Here is a 22,833-nt window from a genome sequence, read left to right as displayed (position 1 = left end):
AGTGAGTTGGTGGGGTTGTGCATGTTACAGTACAGAATTTTGATGAAGGCTTAGCTCGGGGTGCTTATCTAGGGACCAGAGCACCTAGAAGCCCAGTGAGCAATGTATGGTTTTGATATTTTGAGCCCATTCTGGAATCCAGGTTGTCTCCAGGAATTACTCCTTGGATTTTTTGAACCATAAGAAACACAGATTCCCTGTTTCTCATGCCCCAGTCCATGCTCTTTTTTCCACTTAGTCTTTAACCTGGATAGTTGCTGCCTGTCTAGCCATCTTCTGATTATTATAATATAAGATGGTAATATAAATAATATTAATTAAACAATTGATGGGTATTCTGACATTTCAAGCACTGACACTTTATACTTTGTACTTAGGATTCTGGGTAAAAGTGTTAGAGTACACTTATTGGCCTTGACCCAGTGAACTCTGAAATCACCCACCGTGGGAATTTTGGTTGGAATTCCACCATCTTCCCACAAAGTCTGGTGTAGTTATTGTTAGACTAAATCTAGGCCAGGAGTTTTAAGTAGCTGTGAATCTTGGGCTTTTCATGTCCTGCAGTGACTTCATTTAAGGGTGACTTCAGGATGTTGGGGGTGGGGGGAAGTGCAAGAAAGTCGGCAATATACTGTGTGAAGGAAAGACGTAGAAGATTCATTTATTCTATTGCTAACTCTACTTTGCATTGTTCAAGGAAGCAAAAAAGAAAATACTGCTGTTCTTATTTGTGAAATTTGCAAATCCTTTTAAGATTGGAAGATTAGTGGGCCTCCCTGGTGGCGCAGGCGGTTGAGCACAGCGCTGTGAAGCTGTCCACAGCCTCTGCAGTGCCGGTTCTATCCCCACCGGCCTCGGAGCAATGCACATGGCGAGCAGACCTCTCCTGTCTCGCCCGCTGCTCCCTTCAGCAGTGTATTTCGTCAGTCTGCCTGTTCTGTTCCCTGCTCTGTCTCTGGTGAATCCTCTCACCCTCCCGCGCATCTTGGCTGTACCCTGGCTCTTGTATAAATAAATCTTTAAAAAAAAAAAAAAGATTGGAAGATTAGTGAGGCTCTTTCACTGCATTTTTTTGGTTTGTTTTTAGTATTGAAACTTTAATTCATTAATTTAAGTATTTTTTCCTCTCTAAGGAGCCAATACAGTGTAGAATGTTTTAGTGTATGTATTTCCTTGGTAACCTTTGCTCTATATCAGTTTCCTAGTCTTTGCTAATTTTTCATAATCTTTGATAACTTTGAAGAGAACTTATCAAGTCCTATATTTGTGTTTGATATTTTCCCCATGATTAGATTATTTGCATAAATTTTTATTTAATTTATTTTTTTATTAAACTTTTCATTTTTCTTGCACTGTTGTTCATTTTTGTACCCTATTATTTGATTTCTCCCTCAGGTGTTGTCCCCATATGTCTCCCACCACCACATCACCTGTGAACCGTCACCATAGTCCCTTGTGCTCTTCCCTCCCCTGTTAAATTTTCTTTTTTTTCACATTTTTTAAAAAATCAAAGTGGCGTTGCATTATAACATCATGTCTCGGGTGTGCATTGCTGCGAATCAACATGTGTCTACACTACATCGTTCTCCCCCGAAAGGCCACATCTCTCTTTCACTATCCATTGTCTCCTTCCCCAGTTTACCACCCTCTCCCCCCAGCAGGCAAGTACATATATTTTAGGGCTGCAAAGGAACTATCCCTGTGCAGTCCTGTATATGTCAAAGGACTCCTTATGACATGGGGAATAGTCCCCCTTTTAGCTTCCATGTTGCTTGAATGATCTTGCGTTTTGGTGTCACGTTCTTGAGAAATAATTTTGTAATCTTCCTTTCCAGGGCCACACTTCCTGAGTAATTTGGTTATCTCCCTAATGGCATATTATGAAAGCTGTTTTCCCACTGACCTTGCTTTTCTTGGCTTTTTGAAAAATGTATCCTTTTTGTTTTCTGAAAAAGGTTTTCATCTCAATCTTTGTTTTTGTCAACTTATTGATAAGAGATCTTGAATCATGTGGAAATTGAGGAGACCATTTTGATGTTCCAATATTAAGTAGGTATAATAATGCCCTCAGAACAATTCATCTATATGCTTTTAAGATATTTTTCTATAAGAACTAAATTCTAAGTATTAACAAGTTATTTCTAGTAAGACTCTTAAGTTATTTTCATTTAAAAAGAGTTATTTAAAAACTTGTGTGGTTCAGTAAACTATCAGCATGTAAGTTCAATTTGGAGCTTGGTACATCCTTTTTTGTAATGTGGTAAAATAAATAAAACATAAACTTACCATTTCAGTCGTTCTTAAGTATGTTGAGGGGTATTAGGGACATTTACTTTGTTGTGCAACTGTCACCACCTTCTAGATCCAGAGCTTTTTTAATCTTGGGAAAGAGAGACTCCATATACATCAAACAATAACTCCTCATCTTCCCTTCCTCCCCAGCCTCTGGCAACCACCATTTTATTTTTTGCCTTTGAATTTATGTAAGTAAAATTATGCACTACTTATTCTTGTGTAATTGCCTTATTTTTCTTAGCATAATACCTTAAAGATTTATTCATGTTGTAGCACATATCAGTCCTTTTTAAGGCTGAATATTTCATTGTATGTTTATCCCACTTTTTGCTTATCAATTCATCCATCATTGGATACTTGGCTGCTTCTACTTTTTGTTTTTGTGACTAATGCTGATACGAGCATGGGTATACAAATACCTGTTTGAGTCCCTGCCTTTATTTTTTTTGGTTTATGACCAGAAGTGGAATTGCTGGATCATATGGTAATTCCAGTTTAATTTTTCCAGAAATTGCCCTATCATTTTTGATAGTGGCTGTAGTATTTTACATTCCCCATGGTAATGCACAAGAGTTCCAATATCTCCATGTCCTGACCTATACTTGTTACCTTCTTTCTTCATATTTATTTGTTCTTTTGATGATAGTCACTTTAAGGGATGCCAAGTAATATCTCATTATGGTTTTGATTTATATTACTCTAATGAGAAGTAATGTTGAGCATCTTTTCATGTGCTTATGGTCTCTTTGCATATCTGTGCTCATTTTTAAATTGGGTTGCCTTTTTACTCTGTTGATAGTATTCTTTGATGCATGAAGGTTTTTACTTTTGATGAAGTTCAACTTATATTTTTTCTTTTGTTGCCTGTCCATTGTGTCATATTCAAAAAATCATGGTCAAATCTAGTGGTGTGACACTTTGGTCCTGTTTTCTTCTAAGACTTTTATCATTTTAGGTCTTACATTTAGATCCTTGATTGATTTTAAATTCTCTTTTGCGGACTAAGTAAAATAAACTTCATGTGTTTGCATGTGGATATCCAGGTTTACCAACACTATTTGTTGAAAAGACAGTCTTCCCTACCAAGTGGTTCTTGGCATCCTTGTTGAAAATAATTTGACCATATATTATGAGGGTTTATTTCTGATTCTGTTATATTAAGTTGGTCTATATATCTGTCTTTATTTCATTACCATACTCTTGATTACCATAACTTTATAGTAAGTTTTGAAATTGGAAATGTGAACCCTCCAACTTTGTACTTCTTTTTCAAAATCGTTTTTGCTAGTTGGGGCTCCTCTAGTTTCCATATGAATTTTAGGATTCTCTTTCTGTTTCTTCATATATATTGTTGAGATGCTGATAGGGCTGTAAATTCTTATGAAAAAATAGTTTTTGTTAGAGGAGTCCACTCCAAGATTCAAACCAGAATAAATAGGGGCAGTCACCCTGATAGTTTTACAAAAACAACTGAGGTTCTTAAAATTCAAAGAGGCTTTTTACCTTTTCAGCCCGTTGCAAGTATATAGCTTTGTGTTCTTAATGCATTTTACTCTTTATAGTGTAAATATATCTGAGTACATACTGTTTGGTGTAGGATTGAAGGAATTGCAGTCTGGAAGAATAAAGGGAACCAACAACTATAGATAGTTTGGCCTGTGTACTAGTGACTTTAGTGGAATTTTGCTTATAAAATAAAAACAACCATTTCACTTGAGGTGCAGACATTACCATCCTCTTGTTACAGACGAGGAAACAGTCTGGAGAGGTCAAAGGGAAGGCCCTCAGCTATTATGTGGCAGTGCTAGTATTTGAGATAGTGCCTGATTCCATCACCCTTATACTTTTCCCAAAATTTGTTTGATTTTAATTCAGCAGCCATATTTTTAAGTTCTTTTATTGTAGATATGGATCTTGACTCATGTGGTATCCAGAGAGAAGTATTGATTATATAATAAAAAGGGTCTTTCTTAGGTGTTTTTTGGTTAACTTATCTCTGAGAAGCTGAAATCACTTGTTTACTTGCCCATTTCTTAGTACTGTCTTTGTGTGCTTCTTCCCTTTATTTTTTTTTAATGATTTATTTTGTTTATTTATGCATAGAAGAAATGGGGTATAGGCCAGAGGTACAGGGGGTGAGCGGATTCACCAGCGATAGAGTGGAAAGCAGAACAGGTGGATCTACTGAAAGACACTGCTGAGGGGAGCAGTGGGTGAGACAAAAGAGGTCTGCTGTGCCATGTGGGTCAGCTCCCTGGCTGGGGATGGAACTCGTGCTGCAGTGGCTGGTGATAGCTTGATAGCACTGAGACTTTAATCCCTGTGCCACCAGGATGGCCCTGTGTGCTGCTTCTCTTTAAAGGCTGGAGAAATCAGGCTGAAATCAAGTTAGGCCTATCATTAGCACTCTTTTAGAGAGAGAGGAGAGCCATTTATTGATGCATATGCCTCTACCCAGAGCATAGCCTTTTAATTGAAATTAGTGACCCATAAAATGCTATTCATTGTTGGGGCCTCCCCTGGTGGCCCAGCGGTTAAGCGCTGGGCTGCGGTGCTGCCCGCAGCCTCTGCAGCACCGGTTCGATCCCCGGCCACTGGCAAGGGTCCCACATGGCGCTACAGACCTCTCCTGCTGCGCCCGCTGCTCCCCTCAGTAGTGTATTTCGTCAGTCTGCCTGTTCTGTTCCCTGCTCTGGCTCTGGTGAATTCTCTCGCCCTCCCGCGCTTCTGACTGTACCTAGTGCTTGTGTAAATAAATAAATTAATTAAAAAATGCTATTCATTGTTATTGCCATATTAGTGATAGACCATGCTGATATTGGTTGACTCAAATAACTCTATATTCAGAGGAGGTATGTAATAATAGCTGTTATCATTAATTATGCTATCATTGCGATGTAAATACTTTGGCAGATATTATCACATTTAATCCTTATAATAATCCCTAAGGCAGATGAGGTAACAGATTAAAGAAAGCTAGGTGTCTTAGTCAGGGTTGCCTTGACCATTCTAACTAAAGGGGAACTCTGCTGTTATTCTTCATCCCAGGATCTGTCATCTTGTCAATTTCAAGCTTTGATGTATGTATTTGTTTGCTTGTTTGTTTTCTTGTCTCCTAGTGGAAGGCAGGGGCCTCATCTGGCATCACAGCTGTATCCTCTATGCTGTAGCATAGAACCTGGCACAGAGTAGAAGTGTGCTGAGTATAAAGATAGGGCTCTGAAAATGGATTTCATGATTCTGAGTTCAAGTCTATACCCTGACTGGTATAGGGTGAAAAAACCATCCTTAAAGAGGTGAAAAAAACATCCTTAAAGGGGTGAAAAAAACATCCTTAAAGGGGTTCAGGGAAGCAAAAGACTGGTTACTTGTTGCGGCTCCCTCCCTCTGAGCAGTATGGATCAGAACTGAATGGCAAGTAGGTAAAGTCAATCTGCAGAATAACAGGTATTACAGGTATATTTGTGTAACAAAGTCTTCTGTATGGGTACATATATGTAGATCTAAAAGTACTGAGAAAGAACTGGAAGCTGCACACCCTTAAACAAGACAAGTGTAGTCTAATGGTTAATGCAGAGAAAGCGATGATATGAACAGTGAAGGGGTAGTTGTGCTTTCATTGCTTTATTATTAGAATTGTTTTACATGGAAACATTTTTACTCTTGTACTTGTAATTTGTAAAATAGAAATAGTGACTATGGCTTATACGAGTTATTGCTGTAGTAGTCCACTGGGATAAGACCGCAAAAGGGAAATATGTTTTGGTATCAGGGGAAGAGCTGGGCACTGCTCTAGAAGACAGAAGAAATGGACGGGAGGAGAATGAAATTCAAATGAAAGCAGCTTTGCCATTTGTGCTCTTCCCAGTGTAGGTTTGTTATCACCAGGATTCTTTGTGAGTTTATAGTTTGTATTGTAGAGGTAATAGAACTTCCAGTAACATTCCTGGAATGAACATAAAACTGATTTTACTCTAATAAGATAGTGGACACTGACCAAGACCTATAGTGGATTTGGAGCTCTAAATAGACAATGTCTATTAAGTACATAAATTTCTATAAAGACATGAGCAGTAAATAAATTTAGCATTTGCAAATAGACTTTTTAGTCTGTATTCTCCTTCAGATTTCACTCAGTAAGTCTGAAAGAATGTTTTTCATAATATTCCCTTTAAATTTTTAAAAAATACTTGAGGACTTTACTGTCAGCTTAGCATAGATGTCAAAAGAATACTTGGAAAGGAATAAATTAATAGTGTTTGTTGGTGCAGTGGGGAAGGCAAGGTGAACAGGGAGATTGGGGACATCAGCTGATCAGTGGTGACCAACGGAACTGAATCCCAGGTCTTTAACAGATTTTTTTTTTTTTTTAAGAAAGTACTTACTGACCAGAAAAAGATAGGAACCACTTATTAATATAGTAAACATGGAATGGGTGTCTCAGTCATCTGCATTTATTAAGCATCTTTAGGTACGAACACTTTAAAAGAACCCAATTGCTGGCTAGAATTCAGATAGAAAGTTGCTAGGTGAGCGTGACTAAAAAAATACTAGGAGTAGCTCAGTATTAGAAGTCATTTAGAAAAAGCTGTCTAAACTAGCAATGTTTTCTAGGCAATAAATTACTACAAATGGGCTAGGTCTCAATGCAATAGATAATTTGACAAGAGTTTATACATGTCTACAAATAAAGATGTGGGAGGGAATACAATTTCATAGTTGGAACTGGGGCAGAAGTTAAATACATGTAGTTATTTTATCAAGTCTGTCACTGATTGATTCTTTGATTTAAATTCTCTTTCATTTTTTTTTTTTGAATTTCCATTCAAGTTACTGAAGAGTTGGAAACTTGAATGACATTGCAATTCTTAACTAAAAATATGTAATTATTGATATTGTGGAATAATTTCTTGCAGCACAGCACTGTGTATTTAGTTATTTATCCTAAGGATAGTACTCATCATATTCTTGTGTTATAAAAATATCTTTAGGAAATGTTATTGGCAGGTTTTTATAAATATATTTATTATGCCCATCACTCTCTGTATTTGTATCAGAAATAAAAGAACGTGCAAGTCAGAAGAGGATTCTGGTCATGTAAACACTTCAAATGGAGAATTGAGAGTTTCCATAGATTGGCAGAACTGTGGAGGTAACAGGTCTGTAAGCATGAGTTCAGGAGGCAGTAGGCCACTGCTTTAGGTGTAGAGGACTGGAATCAAACCAACTGTGTCACCTTTAGATTTTCTAAAAAATGCTAACTGACTGCCATGAATTATGTCAGCAGTCATGTTGCAGGATTGGTTGATCCTTCCAAACCAGATCACCAGATTACTTACTATGTTCTTATAAGGAACTAATCCAAGAATATGATTGAGCCACATTTAGATGTAAATGAATTAGTGTTGTAGACTCAGGAGAGTCAGGTAATTTTTTTTTTTAAAGATTTTATTTATTTTATTTTTTTTTTAATGGCATTTTACTTTTTTTTTTTATAGATGCATGTTTTTGTTTTATTTATTTATTTGTTTGTTTGTTTGTTTTTTGTTTATACATGCACTGGGTACAGTCAGAACACGGGAGGGTGAGAGAATTCACCAGAGCCAGAGCGGGGAGCAGAGCAGGCAGAAGGATCGAAGTACACTGCTGAGGGGAGCAGCGGGCGGCAGGAGAGGTCTGCGCGCCATGTGGGACCCTCCTCCAGTGGCCAGGGAGCAGCCGGGGATCGAACCAGCGCCGCAGAGGCTGCGGGCAGCTTTGCAACCCAGCGCTCAACCGCTGCGCCACCGGGGAGGCCCAATTTTATTTATTCTTTATCGAAGAACTGGGGTTTAGGCTAGAGGTGCAGGGGTGGGGGTGAGACGATTCACCAGAGACAGAGTGGGGAGCAGAACAGGCTGATTTACTGAGATACACTGTTGAGGAGAGTGGAGGGCGAGTCAGGAGAGGTCTGCTGCGCCATGTGCGTAGCTCCCTGTCAGGGGATCGAACTCTGCTGCAGTGGCTGCGGTCAGCTTCATAGGTTGGGTCTTAACCCCTTATGCCACCAGGGAGGCCCCCGAGTTAGCCTTTTTAAAGTTCAGTCTCAGATACAATAATACATTAGCAATAAGTAATTCCTAACTATACTTTGTATAATCTGAAAAACTTTTTTTTTTCCTTTTTAAACAAATATGATAGAAGGTTATAGGAATGAAAACTCTCAGAACTACTAAAATTTTCAGTTGGTTGGGTCAGTAAGAACTTAGCATATCATTACTTGGTTTAGGAGAGTGTTTACAATACAGTCTTCGGAAATAATCTCTTTTTTCCTGCACTTTTAAAAGAGCAAACAATTTTTGCTATTTGCTTGTTAAAGCTATAAATGGATTTGTATTTTCTAAGTTGATGGACATTTTAACACCATGCCAGTAACTTGGGTGGCATTTCAGTTTTCTCTAATTGTAACTGGTAAAGTTTTTTGATGACTGTGCTAGGCATATTAAGTTAATTTTTGTTACATTGTTTTTGTTAAAATATTATCATTGCCGGGCCTCCCCGGTGGCGCAGTGGTTGAGCACTGGGTTGCGAAGCTGCCCGCAGCCTCTGCAGAGCCGGTTCGATCCCCAGCTGCTCCCCGGCCACCAAAGGAGGGTCCCGCATGGTGCGCAGATCTCTCCTGCCACCCGCTGCTCCTCTCAGCAGTGTACTTCGGTCCTTCTGCCTGCTCTGCTCCCCGCTCTGGCTCTGGTGAATTCTCTCACCCTCCTGCGCTTCTGACTGTACCCAGTGCGTGTATAAATAAATAAATAAATAATTAAAAAAAATCTTTTAAAAAAAATATTATCATTGCCATTTCAAGTTTGTTTTATGTAGTTCATGGTAGAATTCACTTCTTTTTAAAAAGTTAATGAAGAACTGGTGTTGGCTTTAGAAGTCTTATTGTAGCATAATATTGTTTCAATCTAGTTTAGAATTATAGAATTTCAAGATTGGAAGTCATTAAACTCTAATGACCACCATGTGATGTATCGACCTCTGTTTTGTTTCTCTGCCAAGTCACTGTCCTGGCTGTGCCCGAGTATCTCTGGTCACAGGGGAACTCCGGAATCTCAGGTCTGCTCACTGGGTCTGGACACTGTTAAGAAAGTACTTTCTTATGTTGACCTGAAACCCTTTTTTCATGTCAAATCTACCTCTTGGCACAACCTAGAGCGAGCTTAATCAATCCTCCATGTGACAGCACTTCAAATCATTAAAGATAGCCATCATGTTTTGTATTTTTCTCTTCTGCAGCTAACAGTAGCCATGTTATTTGTTGTGCCAAGTTATTTGTGTCTTTCCACCATCTTCATTGGCTTCTTCTGAATGTGATCCAGTTGGACTCCATGCTTCTTAAGGTGTAATACTGACAATTAAAGAGATGGTTTTGACCAGTGGGGAGTCAATTACTGTTATCTTCATTTTTTTCTGGAAACTAGATTCCCTGAGACTGTATTAGATAATGCTGTGTATTGGTAGGTTGTGACCCTTTGGTATGTTATGAAGTAATTTTAGTGATTCCCAATTTGCGTTAAAAATATGAAATATAATAGAAATGAATAAACACATTTGTGCATTTCATGAAATAAAGCTAAGTATTGTAAAAAATTATTTCAAATTATATAGGCACACACATATACACACATATGTATACATATATACTCAATACATATATTACACCAGGTGGTGATATAAAGTTTCTTACAATGTTTTAAAAAAAAGTGTGAGCCTCTGCTGTGGTTAGAGTCTTCTCGTTTTCTCTGACAGTTCCTTCCAGTCTCTTCTTGGTCTGCTTATCACTTAAGTTTATCACTTAAGTGTCCATCTTGATACTCTCCTCTTTGATCCCCTGTGGGTCTTCTGCTGTGCAATATAAGGGGCATGATGGACCCTATTAGGTTTGCTCTATGATTTTACTGCTCTGATCCAATGTCTTCATGGTTGAATGTCCTCTGAGAATTTTTTATCTGAAATGAAGAGGGCAGAGCAGTGAGTTATTTAATTCTGAAAATTATTGCCCAAGTGATATTAAGGATTTAGCAAAAATAGTGTTTGAGATAGACTTGCTCCATATTTTTGGTCTTGGAATTTCTAGTTTTGAATATTCCTAACAGCAAGTACTTACTATGTGCTGGGCACTGTTCTCAGTACTTACTATGTCAGTGAAAACTCCAAGCAACTCCCTGGAATATGATAATTATTCCGATTTTTGTAGATGAGGAAACCAAGAAAGAGATAGATTACTTAACTTGCCAAAGAATGTAAAATTCATAATGTATAACATAATAGTATCTCAAGCAGCAATCTAACAAAAAGTCCTCTGAGACCTAACAACCAAAATGTCTGACACACTTATCTCCAGTCCCTATTGTTCCAGATATGCTCATATATATCTAACAGATGCAGAATAATTTTATAATCACTTAAATGGAAGAATCAAGAATTTAAAAACAATTTCCCCCCCATGTTTAGAAACCCCGTCACCAACAGGAAAAGGAATCCTTTAATGACACTTCAGAATCTAATAATTCTCCCTCTCCTTTCTTCTCCATGCTTCTATTCCTTCTCTCATTCTGCACCTTTATCTCCAGCTGTCATCTGTTTCCACTGCACTTCACTTGTCTACTGTTTCTTGGTAATTTTTCCCTTCTCCCTCTGCCTCCATCCTGCCACAACCCCTACCAGCTTTCCATTTGTCTTTTTGGTATCCTGTCTTTGTATTCTTCACATAAACTGAAAATTATTTTTAACAAGGAAAGCATGTATTGAGCACCTAGTAAGTGTGAGACCCTGTGAGAATACCAACATAAATAAAGCAAATATAATGAAAGCCAATATGAAAAAGAGATAAAAACTCTGCTAGTTTATTTTTTTGATAATTTGAATTAGTGGAGCATGCCAAGATAAATACTCTCCTGGCCTTCCCTTCTTAAAGTATTAGGGAAGGAGCAAGATTTAAGATTGGGATTTAGATGGATACTATATGATACAAAATATTAAGCCACCAGAAAGCAGGCAGTAGGAATGCATCCACTCAGGACATATTTTGGGTCAGGGAATGAAAATGGTGACTAAAAAGGTTATAGGAGTAATTTTATTGAACTAATTAAAAGTGTTTAGTATCGAACTTATTTTTATAAAATAGTTTTGTATGTTAAATGTAAAGAAATTATATATAAATTGGCCTGGTCCCTGAAGCTTTCTTATAACATTTATTAATGTGAAAATTACTATAGCATTTCCACAGTTGGAATAGGAAACAGCCCAGAACATTCAATTAATTTGTGTTGAATTTGACATGACCTTGGACATGTGCTTGTCCTCTCCAGCTCTACTTGCTCACCTGCACTGTTTATAAAATAGCTACTAGGAACTTTCTTTGTGCCCGCGGGTATGCTGCTGGGCATATGGGATCCAAGATCTATTTCTTTGTGGAGCTTTCAATATAGTGGAGCATCTGTCGCCTTGACTTTACCCCTATTTAAGGGTAATTGCAGGGAAATATTTTTACTTCCCCAGTTTGACCAGATCTAACTCATTCTTAGAGGGCAGTCATATTACTGTGAAGCTTCTTTGACTACTCCAGCTAAAAGTGGTATTTCTGCTCTGTCAACTTCTATTGTGCTTATTTTCTTTAACCACTAATTTGGCAATTAATCATGTTAATTGCTTTGTGACTTGGATCTATTGTTGTCTTGAATTGTTATTTAAATTCTTCCTTGTTTGACTTTCACAGGTTTGATTTTTGTCTTCTGATTACTTTTCAAGGATCTTGAGAATAGAGACTCATTTCTCTTACTTTCATAGCAGTGACTCTCATGTTTTTGATTATCTCAAACAATTTGATGATGAACCCCTAATACATGCATATTTATTTAGTTATAAAATACATGTGCTATAAAACATGTGAAATATACATTAAAAAGCATAAGCTGAAGTAAGCAATGCTATAACTGTATAAAATAATTTGTAATACTTGTAATATGGTATTTTCACCTGACATACCTAGAAAAGAAATCTGCAACAATAGATAGATATCAATGAAAGGAAAAGACTGGCTGCACAAAGTTTTACAAATAGATACAAAAGTTCTAAATTCCTGCTCTCAATTGCCTTATGACGTTTTCAAACCTACCCACAAGTGATATGAAAAATTTTGTTAAAAATTTGCCAGTGCCTCATTATTGACAGGTTTTCCCTGCTATCCATAGGTAGAATGTTCCTATTGGTTATGATTTGGTAGGTTATTTTTGGGGTCTGGGAACACTCAAAAAATTTCCACATAAATTAATGGTAATACCATTCCCAGGCCCAAAAGGTAACTTAACAATTCATACCATATAGTAATGTTCTACTTTTGGTTAGTGGGAAAAACTTGTATTGTTTTCTAGCCAAGATTCTTTGCAAGAATCCACTTAAGTCATTTGTCTATTTTTTAAGGGCGTTAGTACAGTTAAACCGAGACCGTGGATTCTTGACATTCTTGAAGTTTATCACAGTATGCTGCAGGCTACCGAATAATTGAAATTACCACCATCAACCTCTGGCTTTTGGGGCACCCTACCTTCTCTCGGGACACTTGAACAGCTATGTGGGAACTCAAAGAGGGTGTTTTTTGATAAACAGAAGACCTAGTATTAATGTAATCCAGTTTACCCATCTTTAGTTGCTTTGGGGGAAATGTTGTTTACAAATTTCTTGAAGATAATCTTCTAATATCTCTCCCTGCCCCCCAGGTTATCATCTAAAAATATTTTTATTTTGCTTTTCACATTCAGAGGTCAAACCCCTTGGACTTGATTTTAATGGATGGTATATAGTAGGGATCAAGTTTCATATTTTTCTCCTTAAGAATGTCTGGTGTCTTAGCATTGTTTATTGAGGACGGTTCCATTCCTTACTGCTATGTAGAGATGCCTTTGTAATACACTAAGTTCCAGATATGTGAGGGTCTGTCCTTAGGACTATTTATTTCACAGTTCCACTGGCCTATTTCTTAACTTTGTACCAATATCAGTATTTTAATTACTAAGATTTATAATAATTTTTGATATCAAATAGAGTAAATTAACCTGTCTTTTTCTTATTGTGGTAAATGGTAAGTGCCGTGACATTAAAGGGTGGCCACATTGCTGTGCAGCTGTCACCACATTCATCTTCAGAACTTTCTCATCATGCAAATTTAAAACTCTTTACCCACTAAATACTGTGTGTTTCTTCTCTCCCCTTAGCCCCTGGGAACTATCATTCTACTTTCTATATCTTTGAATTTGACCACTTTTTAGGTACCTTTTATAAGTGGAATCATATAGTATTTGTTCTTTTGTGGCTGGCGATTTTACTTAGCATAATGTCTTCATTGTTTATCCGTGTTGTAGCATGAGTCAAAATTTCCTTCTTTTATAAGACTGAATAATATTCCATATATGTATGGACTATGTTTTGTTTATCCATTTATCAGTGATGGAAATTTGGGTTCTTCCACCTTTTGGCAATTGAAAATAATCCCATCAGGTTTTTCTTTTTTCAAGAGAATGTGGTCTATTCTTGGTTCTTGGCATTCCATTTACATTTTAGAACATGCCTTTCAGCTTTTAGATCATTTTAAGGAGAATTACATCTTTTCATTATATGTCATTTAATTCATGAATGTGGTGTTTGTGTTAAAGTGCTTCCTTTATATTCTAAAAATAGCTTTCTAGGTAGAGATCTTGCACATTTTTTGTGGCATTTGTTTCTATGTATTTGATTATTTGGTATTATTTTAGATGGCATCTTTCTAAAAGTTTTTTTGTTTGTTTTATTTTTGATAGATGCCATTTTATTTTTATTGGTACATGTATTTTAATCAAGTATCATTATTTTACATCCTTGTTAATTTTTTCACAACACAGGATTTCTCCCCTCAGGTGTGGTCACCATAGTTCTCTTACCACCAAAGCACCCATAATCCTCCACTATAGTCTATTGTGTTAAAAGTTTTCACTTCATGCGTGTTATTGTGTATCCCCAACAATCAGTTAAACTTTGCTTAACTCATATGAACTTCCAGTAATGTAGATGAAGGTTAAAAGAGCTTTTTAAATGCATGGTCATATTATTTCCAATTCAGTATAGTTTTATTTCTTTCTTTCCAATGATTATATTCTTATTTCCCCATGCTACTCGGTATTTGCTAGGATCTCTAATATAATGTTGAGTAAAAGTTGTAAGAGTGGTACCCTTGTCTTGTTCTCTATCTCAAAAGGAAATTTTTAACATTTTGTTATTAACTAAGATGTTGCTGTAGGTTTTTTGTAAATGTCCTCTTTCACGTTAAGGAGGTTTCTTTTTTTAATCCTCATTTGCAAAGTGTGTTTAAAATCATGAATGGATGTTTAATTTTAGCAAACTCTTATCCGGCACTTAGGAGAGAATTCTATTAATTTTCCCTTTTATTCTGTTAATAGAGTGAATTAAATGCACATATTAGAAAAGAAGAAAAGTTGAGCATTAATGAACTAAGAATCTTTTTTTAAAAATTAGATTTTTTTCCTTTCCTAGTTAAAATAGTATCTGAGACCATCATTCCTACTGAAACCATATTGTAATTTAAACCACACGTTTGTTATAGAAACACCTACAAACATTTAAAAATACTCCCTACTTTAAAATAGAGTTGAAATCTTTCATTTATAAATGGAGATACGGCGTAGAAACAGTTGACGCTACTTGAACTGGCAAACACATTTTTGGGAAGATTTTAATTTTATAATTTTTAAAATATTCTGGGCTGAGTCACTTATTGTGGTAGTGTTAGTTTGAAATTCTAATCTATGAATTAAATCCATCTCTTTCTAGTAGGGTCTAGAAATAGATTGTAGACTTTAGAGATGCAGAGATATACTTTGTGTATGAGGACCATTCTGTGTCATCAAGTAGATACTTTTCTTCTGGAGAACAATCTCAAAATTCTACATCAGCACAATTTTGCTACCTTCTTTTACCACTTTTTAATTCATGAGTCTCCTTCTAGCAAGACCTAAGACTTGACTTCATGGATTTTGACACAATTAACTAGATAGACCAGAATTTCTTTCCAAAACTGGGGGTCCAAGATTTTTTTTTCTAAGATTTATTTATTTATTTATACAAGCACTGGGTACAGTCAGAAGCGCGGGAGGGTGAGAGAATTCACCAGAGCCCGAGGGGAGAGCAGAGCAGGCAGAAGGACCGAAGCACACTGCTGAGGGGAGCAGCGGGCGTGGCAGGAGAGGTCTGCGCACCATGTGAGACCCTTGCCTGTGGGCTGGGGATCGAACCGGTGCTGCAGAGGCTGCGGGCAGTCCCGCAACCCAGCGCTCAACTGAGAGGCCCTGAATCAGAAGTTTAAATGCCTTTGCAGATAAAATGCCTATTTAGTATATTACTGATGTAGCTGTTACAATACCTTATGCCAATCTTGAGCTTCTTTACTGTTGCATTTCAGTCTTGAACCCATGATGATTTTGAAACTAATTTAGTCTGAGTGGAGTTGTTGATGTTGGATTTAACTCAGAGAAAATAAATTAAGTTTTTAAATGAAAATGTAGATATCAGCTAACAGTTCACTCTAATTTGTGACTTAGTAGTTTTTTTAAAAAGGCAATCTTTGAACCTATTTTATTTCATAGTCACCAGTTATTTTAGGTTGCCAAAGCTGAAAACTTCCTTCTCAGCTGATGTTAAATATTGTTTAAGCACAAACGTCATTATCAAGAAAACAGGAAGCTATGTAGGGGAACATGCCAAATGGTAAATTAATAGTCAGGGTAAAGGAAACTGACGTAGACTCAGGGAAGGAACCTGGAACTCATCTACTTTGTTCTTTTGAGGTGGCTTGAAGAATAGAAATGGTTTACTATCATTGTATTTTCCAGAAAATAATCAAATAATAGTCTTAGCATTAAGTTAGAAAGCACATATTTTGCATTGTTTTAAAAAATGCTAATGTCTTAAAGATTGTAGAATATTCTTGTTAATTCAGATTAATTTTTTGGCTTCACTAAAATCATATAAGTGACCTTGCCAATTATCCCTCTGTATAGTGAAACTTTGATAATATGAGTTAGATCTCAGTACTTAGGAGCACATGATAATTTCAAAAGACTTCAATTTCAAATTTACCTTTCACTGTTCATTTATTTAAAGAATTTGTTAAGTGAATCAGTAGTGTCAACATTGTAGAACCTACTCAGCCATATTATAAGGACCCTGTCCCCTCTTTTGCATCAGTGATTTGTAGGAATACAATTCTTATTATGATAAATCAAAATTTTCTTTTCATAAAAATGCATGGGATAGGACACATTGGCAGTGTTTTGCTTTTACTTTTTATTGTTACAGGTAATAATAAAGTAGAATTTGTTGAAAAATTTAAAATTCACTAATTTTGATGGTTTTCCTTTCCTTATTGAAAGCTGATTTAATGTAGTAATTGAGAAATGGGCCCCGAACCAGATATCCTGGGTTTGGGTCTCCGTTCTTTCACTAGCAAGTTTTTATATCTTTTGTGCGTCTCAGTTTCTTTATCTTTAAAATGGAGCTAACAATAACACCTGTTTCTGAAGGTTGTTGTGATTTTTAAATAGTTTAACCTTATTAAAGATTGTGCCTGTCACATAGTTAGTGCCCAACCAATCTTAGTTGTTACTATTACTTGTTGTGAAAATAGAGTAATTTTAGGGTGTGACTTTAACTTTAAATTCTGGGTCATATATACACCTCTTCACAGGAAGGACTTTTCACAAATAATCACACTTTTCCCTCTCTCAAAAGTTAGAAAGAGAGCATCTCTCTAATTCCACTTAAGCTATCAGTTTTTGTAATGAAAAGAGCACAAGATGGGGAGTCAAGGTTTAGGCATCAGTCAGCAAACCTTATCCCCATAAATTTTTGTTGGACTATCTATGACCTGGACACCGGCATCAAATGCTGGAGATTTAAAGATGATTTAAAAATGATGAGGCCAGGGAGACTTCAGATGTGGCCTGAGTGCCTTGGAAGTGGTTTAGTAAACCCCAGGCTCTGAGTGCCTGTGAGACCCTCTGAACTTCTCTGCCATCATTGTAAAATGACAGGTTTTGAGTTTAGTCTATGACTATGAGTACATGATAAAATTTCCTCAGAACTGGGTACTTAGCGCTATGCTCAATGCTGTGCTAGATGACTTGGGACATTTAAACAAGTATAAAACATTTTTTTGGGCACTGAAAGTCTTTGATCTGGCTGAGAAACAGCATAATTATAAATGGATAAAAAGAGACCGAAGGGATGAGAGAATGTGATGGTTATTGGTTTTAGCATTTTATTGTATTAATGGTTAGCTGTGACTTCTGTACTAAAGTACTAAATTATCTGACTATGCTATCCAAAATTCTTCTTTGTATAATCTGCAGAATATGGTACTTTAGTTGTCTTTGTTCTCAAACATACTCAGCTTTAAAATAGTGCCTCCCTAGGATATTAAGGGAAGGTAGGGATTAGTAAAAGGTAGATTTTTAGAGCAAAGTTGTTCATTTAGAAATGTTTTTTTCATTACAACACCAGGGTGCTTTTTGTTTTTGTCACTGCTGTGTTCCTAGCACATAGCGCAGTACTAAGCACTCAGGAATTAAAGTTGATAAATTTGAAATTTTAATTGTCAGCAACTTAAAAATAATTTAAAATTATTTCTCTAAACAAAGTTATTCAATTGAATTTTGGTTTTTGAAATCTTAGATAACTGTATGTTAGGACTACCTGTCAGTATACAAATAATAATTTTAATGAAACCAATAACTTTTTGTGTAGCGGCTTTTTCATGCTTGTGTTAGGAAATGGCTTTCTAGAAAAATGAACTGTTCCCCGCTGTGTGATCAGTTACCTCCCTCTGACTCCCCAAGACCTGAAATCCAGGCAAATTGCTCCAAAAATTCTGACACAGAGGAACTGTGAGAGATAATAAATGTTAGAAATATGAAGTTTTGTATCACAGTGTAGAAGATTTTATGTAATTTCCTTAAATACTGTTCATCCTAAATCACCCCACATTTTTTCTTTCTACAAGTAAAACACTTTAGAAGAAAAAGATAAACCAAGTCATCATTTCTGAGTTTCCATAGTCAATATAAAAAGGATATATTTAGCCTTAAAATATTTGTAGCCTTAAAATATTTGTATTCATTATAAAACATAAAACTGCAGAAAGGTAATCAGAAGAAAGTTGTAAAAATCACCCTAGTTCCTGCCAAATTTTGGTGACTCTTTTTGAAATCTGTTTATGTACATACACATCCATATGCGTAGATCCCTAAGTGGAATACATACTATTCATATGTATTTTCTAGTCTTTGTTAAACTTTTGCCCTTTTTTGATTAATAGAAAAATGAATGTCCTCCATCAGTACAATGTGAAATTTCATAGTAAATTAAACAACACGACCAAACCAATTTTAAGCACAGGTAATTTAAGAAGAAACATTTTAGTTTGATCTTAAAAGAACCTTTAGGTAACATGACAGTGACTTGATTCTAATAAATCTGTTTATCCTAGGTAATACAGAAGACGGAGCATAAGACATATTTTAAGTAATTTGCTAAGTGTTTCATTAGAGAAACTCATTGCTGGTCAGGATGGAAACCTGCTGCTGGTAACCGCTTGTCTCCAACCATTTAGCTCTCGGTCCCAAACTCCTATGTTCTTTGTAAGCCAGGAGTCCTGTGGTTAACTGGAGGTTAGCCATTTTAACTTGGGGGGCCCTTTGTGGAGTACATGAGCTTTCCTACAGTATATAGCACTCTCTCAAAGGTGAGTTTTGGCACATTTTTCTTCCATCTTTTCCGTAATGTTTCAGTGGTCCTTACAGATTGCCTAGCCCACCCATTAATCTGGCTGTTTCCATACCATCTCACACTTTACACCCTTGATTTTCCTCCTTCCTAAACTTGCTTCTCTCCTAGTTGACCCTATTGAGTAAGTCCTTTTGTCTATGTCGTGCCTGCTGCTCTGCTAGTCCAAGTAAACATCACCTTTCTTGCTTGAAATGGTTTCCCCTCCTGTTTCCATTTTACCTCGTCACAGTCCTTTTTTTCTACACAGTAGAAGGAGTGATCTTTGGAAAACATAGATAATATTACTGTGCTTACTCTTCTTAAAACTCTCCTTTGTACTTGGAATAAAAGCTGAATTAATTGCCACCGCCTACAAGGCACTGCATGAACCGCCCCTTACTTACCCCTTTTGCTATTCTCACCCCCCATTCACTCTGCTTTAGCCACATTGCCCAGATATATCAAGATTTCTTCCCCCAGATATGTCAAGCTTGTTCCTGCCTTCACGCCTTTGCACCAGCTGTTTCCTTTGCCCAGAATGCACATGGTTGGCCCTTTTTGTTATTTAGGTTTCTCATTTCCCCCCCTCCAGAGGTCTTCCCCATCTTCCAGGGTAAAGTAGCTCCTGTGCAAGAGCAGCACCATTTGGTTTCTTGATAGCATTTAGCGTTCTGAAGCCATCCTTCTAGATTTGTCTCGTTCATTGTATTGCTCTTTCCTTGCTAGAATTTAAGTTCCACGAGGCTGTAGATTTTGTCTGTCTCGTCCACTCTGTATTCCTAACACATAGAACAGTACTCAGCTATAGAAGTCTTACATAAATGAAAAAAGAATCAGTGAATGAATCACTCAGATGGAGAACTGTATTTTCTAATATTCCCAGGTCCCTGCAACCTGCTGTTCAAGGAGTCAGGGAGGAGGGTGAAGGGGCAGAACAGAAAAGCACTTTCCTAGTCCTGGTTAAAGCATAAAATTCAATAATGTAATATGTGATCCAACAGTATCTATAACATTTCAGGAACTACACAATTTCACATTGAAGAAGGATGAGTTACTCAAACAAACTAGAAATAGGTGAACCCGGAGGATTTCTTGTATTATTAACAACTTTAATTATTTAGCTATTTAGATAATTTTATCCTCAAATCCCAGAACACAGTTGATTGTGAATTTTAAAAATATTTTAAAGTATTGCTGGTTGAATATAATTTAGAGAAAAAATTCTGTGTGTTGCTTGTAAGGTCATTACTGTCACAAGATTATAATGCTGTAATTTATTTGTTTTCCATAAATATTTTTGAATAACTACTGTGTTGTGAACTGGAAAAGATTATAATATGAAGGAAATATTTTAGTACTGTTAATAAAATGTGCCCTGAAGAATTTTTTATATTAAAAAATAAAGGAGTATGTGAAAAATTGAAATAGATTATTCTTCACTTGATGCGTGGTTTTCTATGGTTTATAAATTAGTGTTTTTATTGGCCCATGCAGCTAAAGAGGAATAATCAACCTAGTGTTTGTTAAATATATCTGAGGTAAAGTTTTTTTTTTAATTTAATTTATTTTATATAATTCTTACATCACTTTTCTGAGGTTAAGTTTGTCTGATTGTTTTCTCTTTCACATCCAAATAGTTTTGGGAAAAAATAATAGTCAATTTAATATGAGATCTGACTTAGTTTTTTTATAGTCAGCCTTTTCTTGAATTTATTTTCAAGTGACTGTTGCCTTTCAAAGTGGCCAGCTAGAAAAATTGTACATGTATTCCAAACACTTCCATCCTTAAACTACTTTTGTAGGTTCTTTTTCAGAAATGCCTTAGAGTTAGTTTTGGAATTACTTAGTAAAAACTTCACTTTTAAAAAATTAAATGAAGACTTAGTTTCCTCAGTTGACTTCATATTGATCTTTTATTAATTTATTAAGTGAATGTTGATGTTATACAGTAGAAGTTTTAACTAATATAAGATCTTGAAAGACAAAGTAAACCTGGGAAAAGAACATTATGAGAGAACATTATGTAACTTTGTGAAGTAATAGATTGGAAAAAAAACAACCAAGCTGTTGAGACCTGGGTGACTAACTCACTCCCCTTTAAATTTGCATTTTATCTGAAACCCAGTAAAGGTGCATTGTGCTCTCCTGCAGATGTAAGTTATGGGGTGCCAGATCAAGAGGAAGTGCCTTACCTTTGGGAAAAGAGAGCATACCATCTGGTACGAGAAAAAGGCTGAGTGCTCTTTTTTAACACAGTAAAAGCTAAGAGTCTATTTAAAATATGACCACAAAGCAACTCTTCTTTGACAATTCTTGGCATCAAAGACTACAGACCTGGTTTGGATGACACTCCTGTTTTAAAAATTGAGATATACTTCCTTCAGAGAAGTGGGCGAAGAAGTGCTAGTGTTTGTTGTTAGAAGGCATGGATGACTTCTTGTGAAATAAATGAGTTTCTTCTTTCAGGGTAGTCTTCTTATCTTAACCTCAGTGGCCATGAAGGACTTTTATTTTGTTCTATGAGCCAGTGTTTTAATTTTTCATCTATAAGAATCCCTTTTATTTATTTCATTAAATATCATAAATATATGGGGTTATTAAAAAAATCTTTTATTCTTTCTAACTTTGTTTTTAAGCTGTACATCATTGACTCCTGGACCCAACTGTGACCGATTTAAACTGCATATACCATACGCTGGAGAGACATTAAAATGTAAGTAAACGATGACTACTTTGCTGAAAATGTAGATGATAGTGCTAGTGATTGGACTTCGTGCTTTCGTTTTTATTTCTGGCTTTTAGGTTTTAACTCCTAAGACATCGATCAGTAGGATTTTACTACTTTTTTTGTTTGCCTTTCAATCCTGTTTCTATTCAAAGTCAGAGAGTTGGCAGGGAATAAGTTGTGGTGAAATAGACAGGTGCAGAAGTTCTTAACTTTCAGGCATCTGCAGAAATTTTTGTGTTTTTTTCCTCCACAGGCAGATCTTATGTAATACGCCAGTAAAAATACTTTAAAAAGGTGCTTTAAGATACCTGACTATTTAGAAACAGTCTCTAGGGAGGAGCGGTAGCTCTCTGCCACCGCTGCCAAGGCCTCGTCGCTGCCAGGGCTGTGTCTCTGGTTTTCTCTGCTTGCCCCTGAGTGGCCTCCAAGCCTCTTAGCCTGGCTGAGGGGCCTCAGCATGTTTTCTCTTTCATAGTTGGGGGTCAGAAAGAAAATGACTCTCAGGGATAGACTGATCTCATATATAGGGGAGGAGGCTAGAGTGGCAAATTCGGTCACACTTACCCATCTTCAGGGAACTGTCTCTACTTATTGAGAGAAGGTACAAATCTAAAACCTTTTCTTAAAAAGCAAATTTATTCATTCATTCATTAAAAATTCACTGGTTTTTATAAAAATTTTGTCAGTTTACATATTGGCTTCTTTCAAAATAAACACATACTGTGGGCCAGCGTTGTCCAGGCCAAACCAAGTGTGTGTGTGGCCTACTTGAGCTCTTGGACCACTGATGTGTGACCTCAGTGAACAGCAGGCAAGACCAACCCTGTGGTGTCACTCTTGGTTGTACTTTCTTTGAAATAATTACCATGACTGAAGCTCTAGCCTCATCTGGAAGTGGTGCTCACTTTGGCTGCTTAGTATGCAACGTCTCATCAGGAATTTTCTGTTGGATCTATATT

General features: G+C 36.5%; 1 protein-coding gene across 3 annotated transcripts in view; it reads left to right on the top strand.

The window, feature by feature from the left end:
• BABAM2 (BRISC and BRCA1 A complex member 2) overlaps positions 1 to 22,833 on the top strand; it is a 368,631-nt gene that overhangs the window by 11,190 nt on the left and 334,608 nt on the right. For all 3 annotated transcript variants that reach the window (XM_054701248.1, XM_037528303.2, XM_054701247.1), the window contains exon 3: positions 21,783 to 21,859. In XM_054701248.1, the coding sequence (XP_054557223.1) occupies positions 21,783 to 21,859 (77 nt within the window). The remainder of the gene's footprint in view (positions 1 to 21,782; positions 21,860 to 22,833) is intronic.

Source organism: Talpa occidentalis, unplaced genomic scaffold (assembly GCF_014898055.3).
Source record: "Talpa occidentalis isolate TD23 unplaced genomic scaffold, MPIMG_talOcc4v2.1 talOcc4.5, whole genome shotgun sequence".
NCBI classification, from domain to species: Eukaryota; Metazoa; Chordata; class Mammalia; order Eulipotyphla; family Talpidae; genus Talpa; species Talpa occidentalis.
Note: the sequence above shows the minus strand (reverse complement) of the source record. Positions and strands in the feature narration are given on the sequence as shown.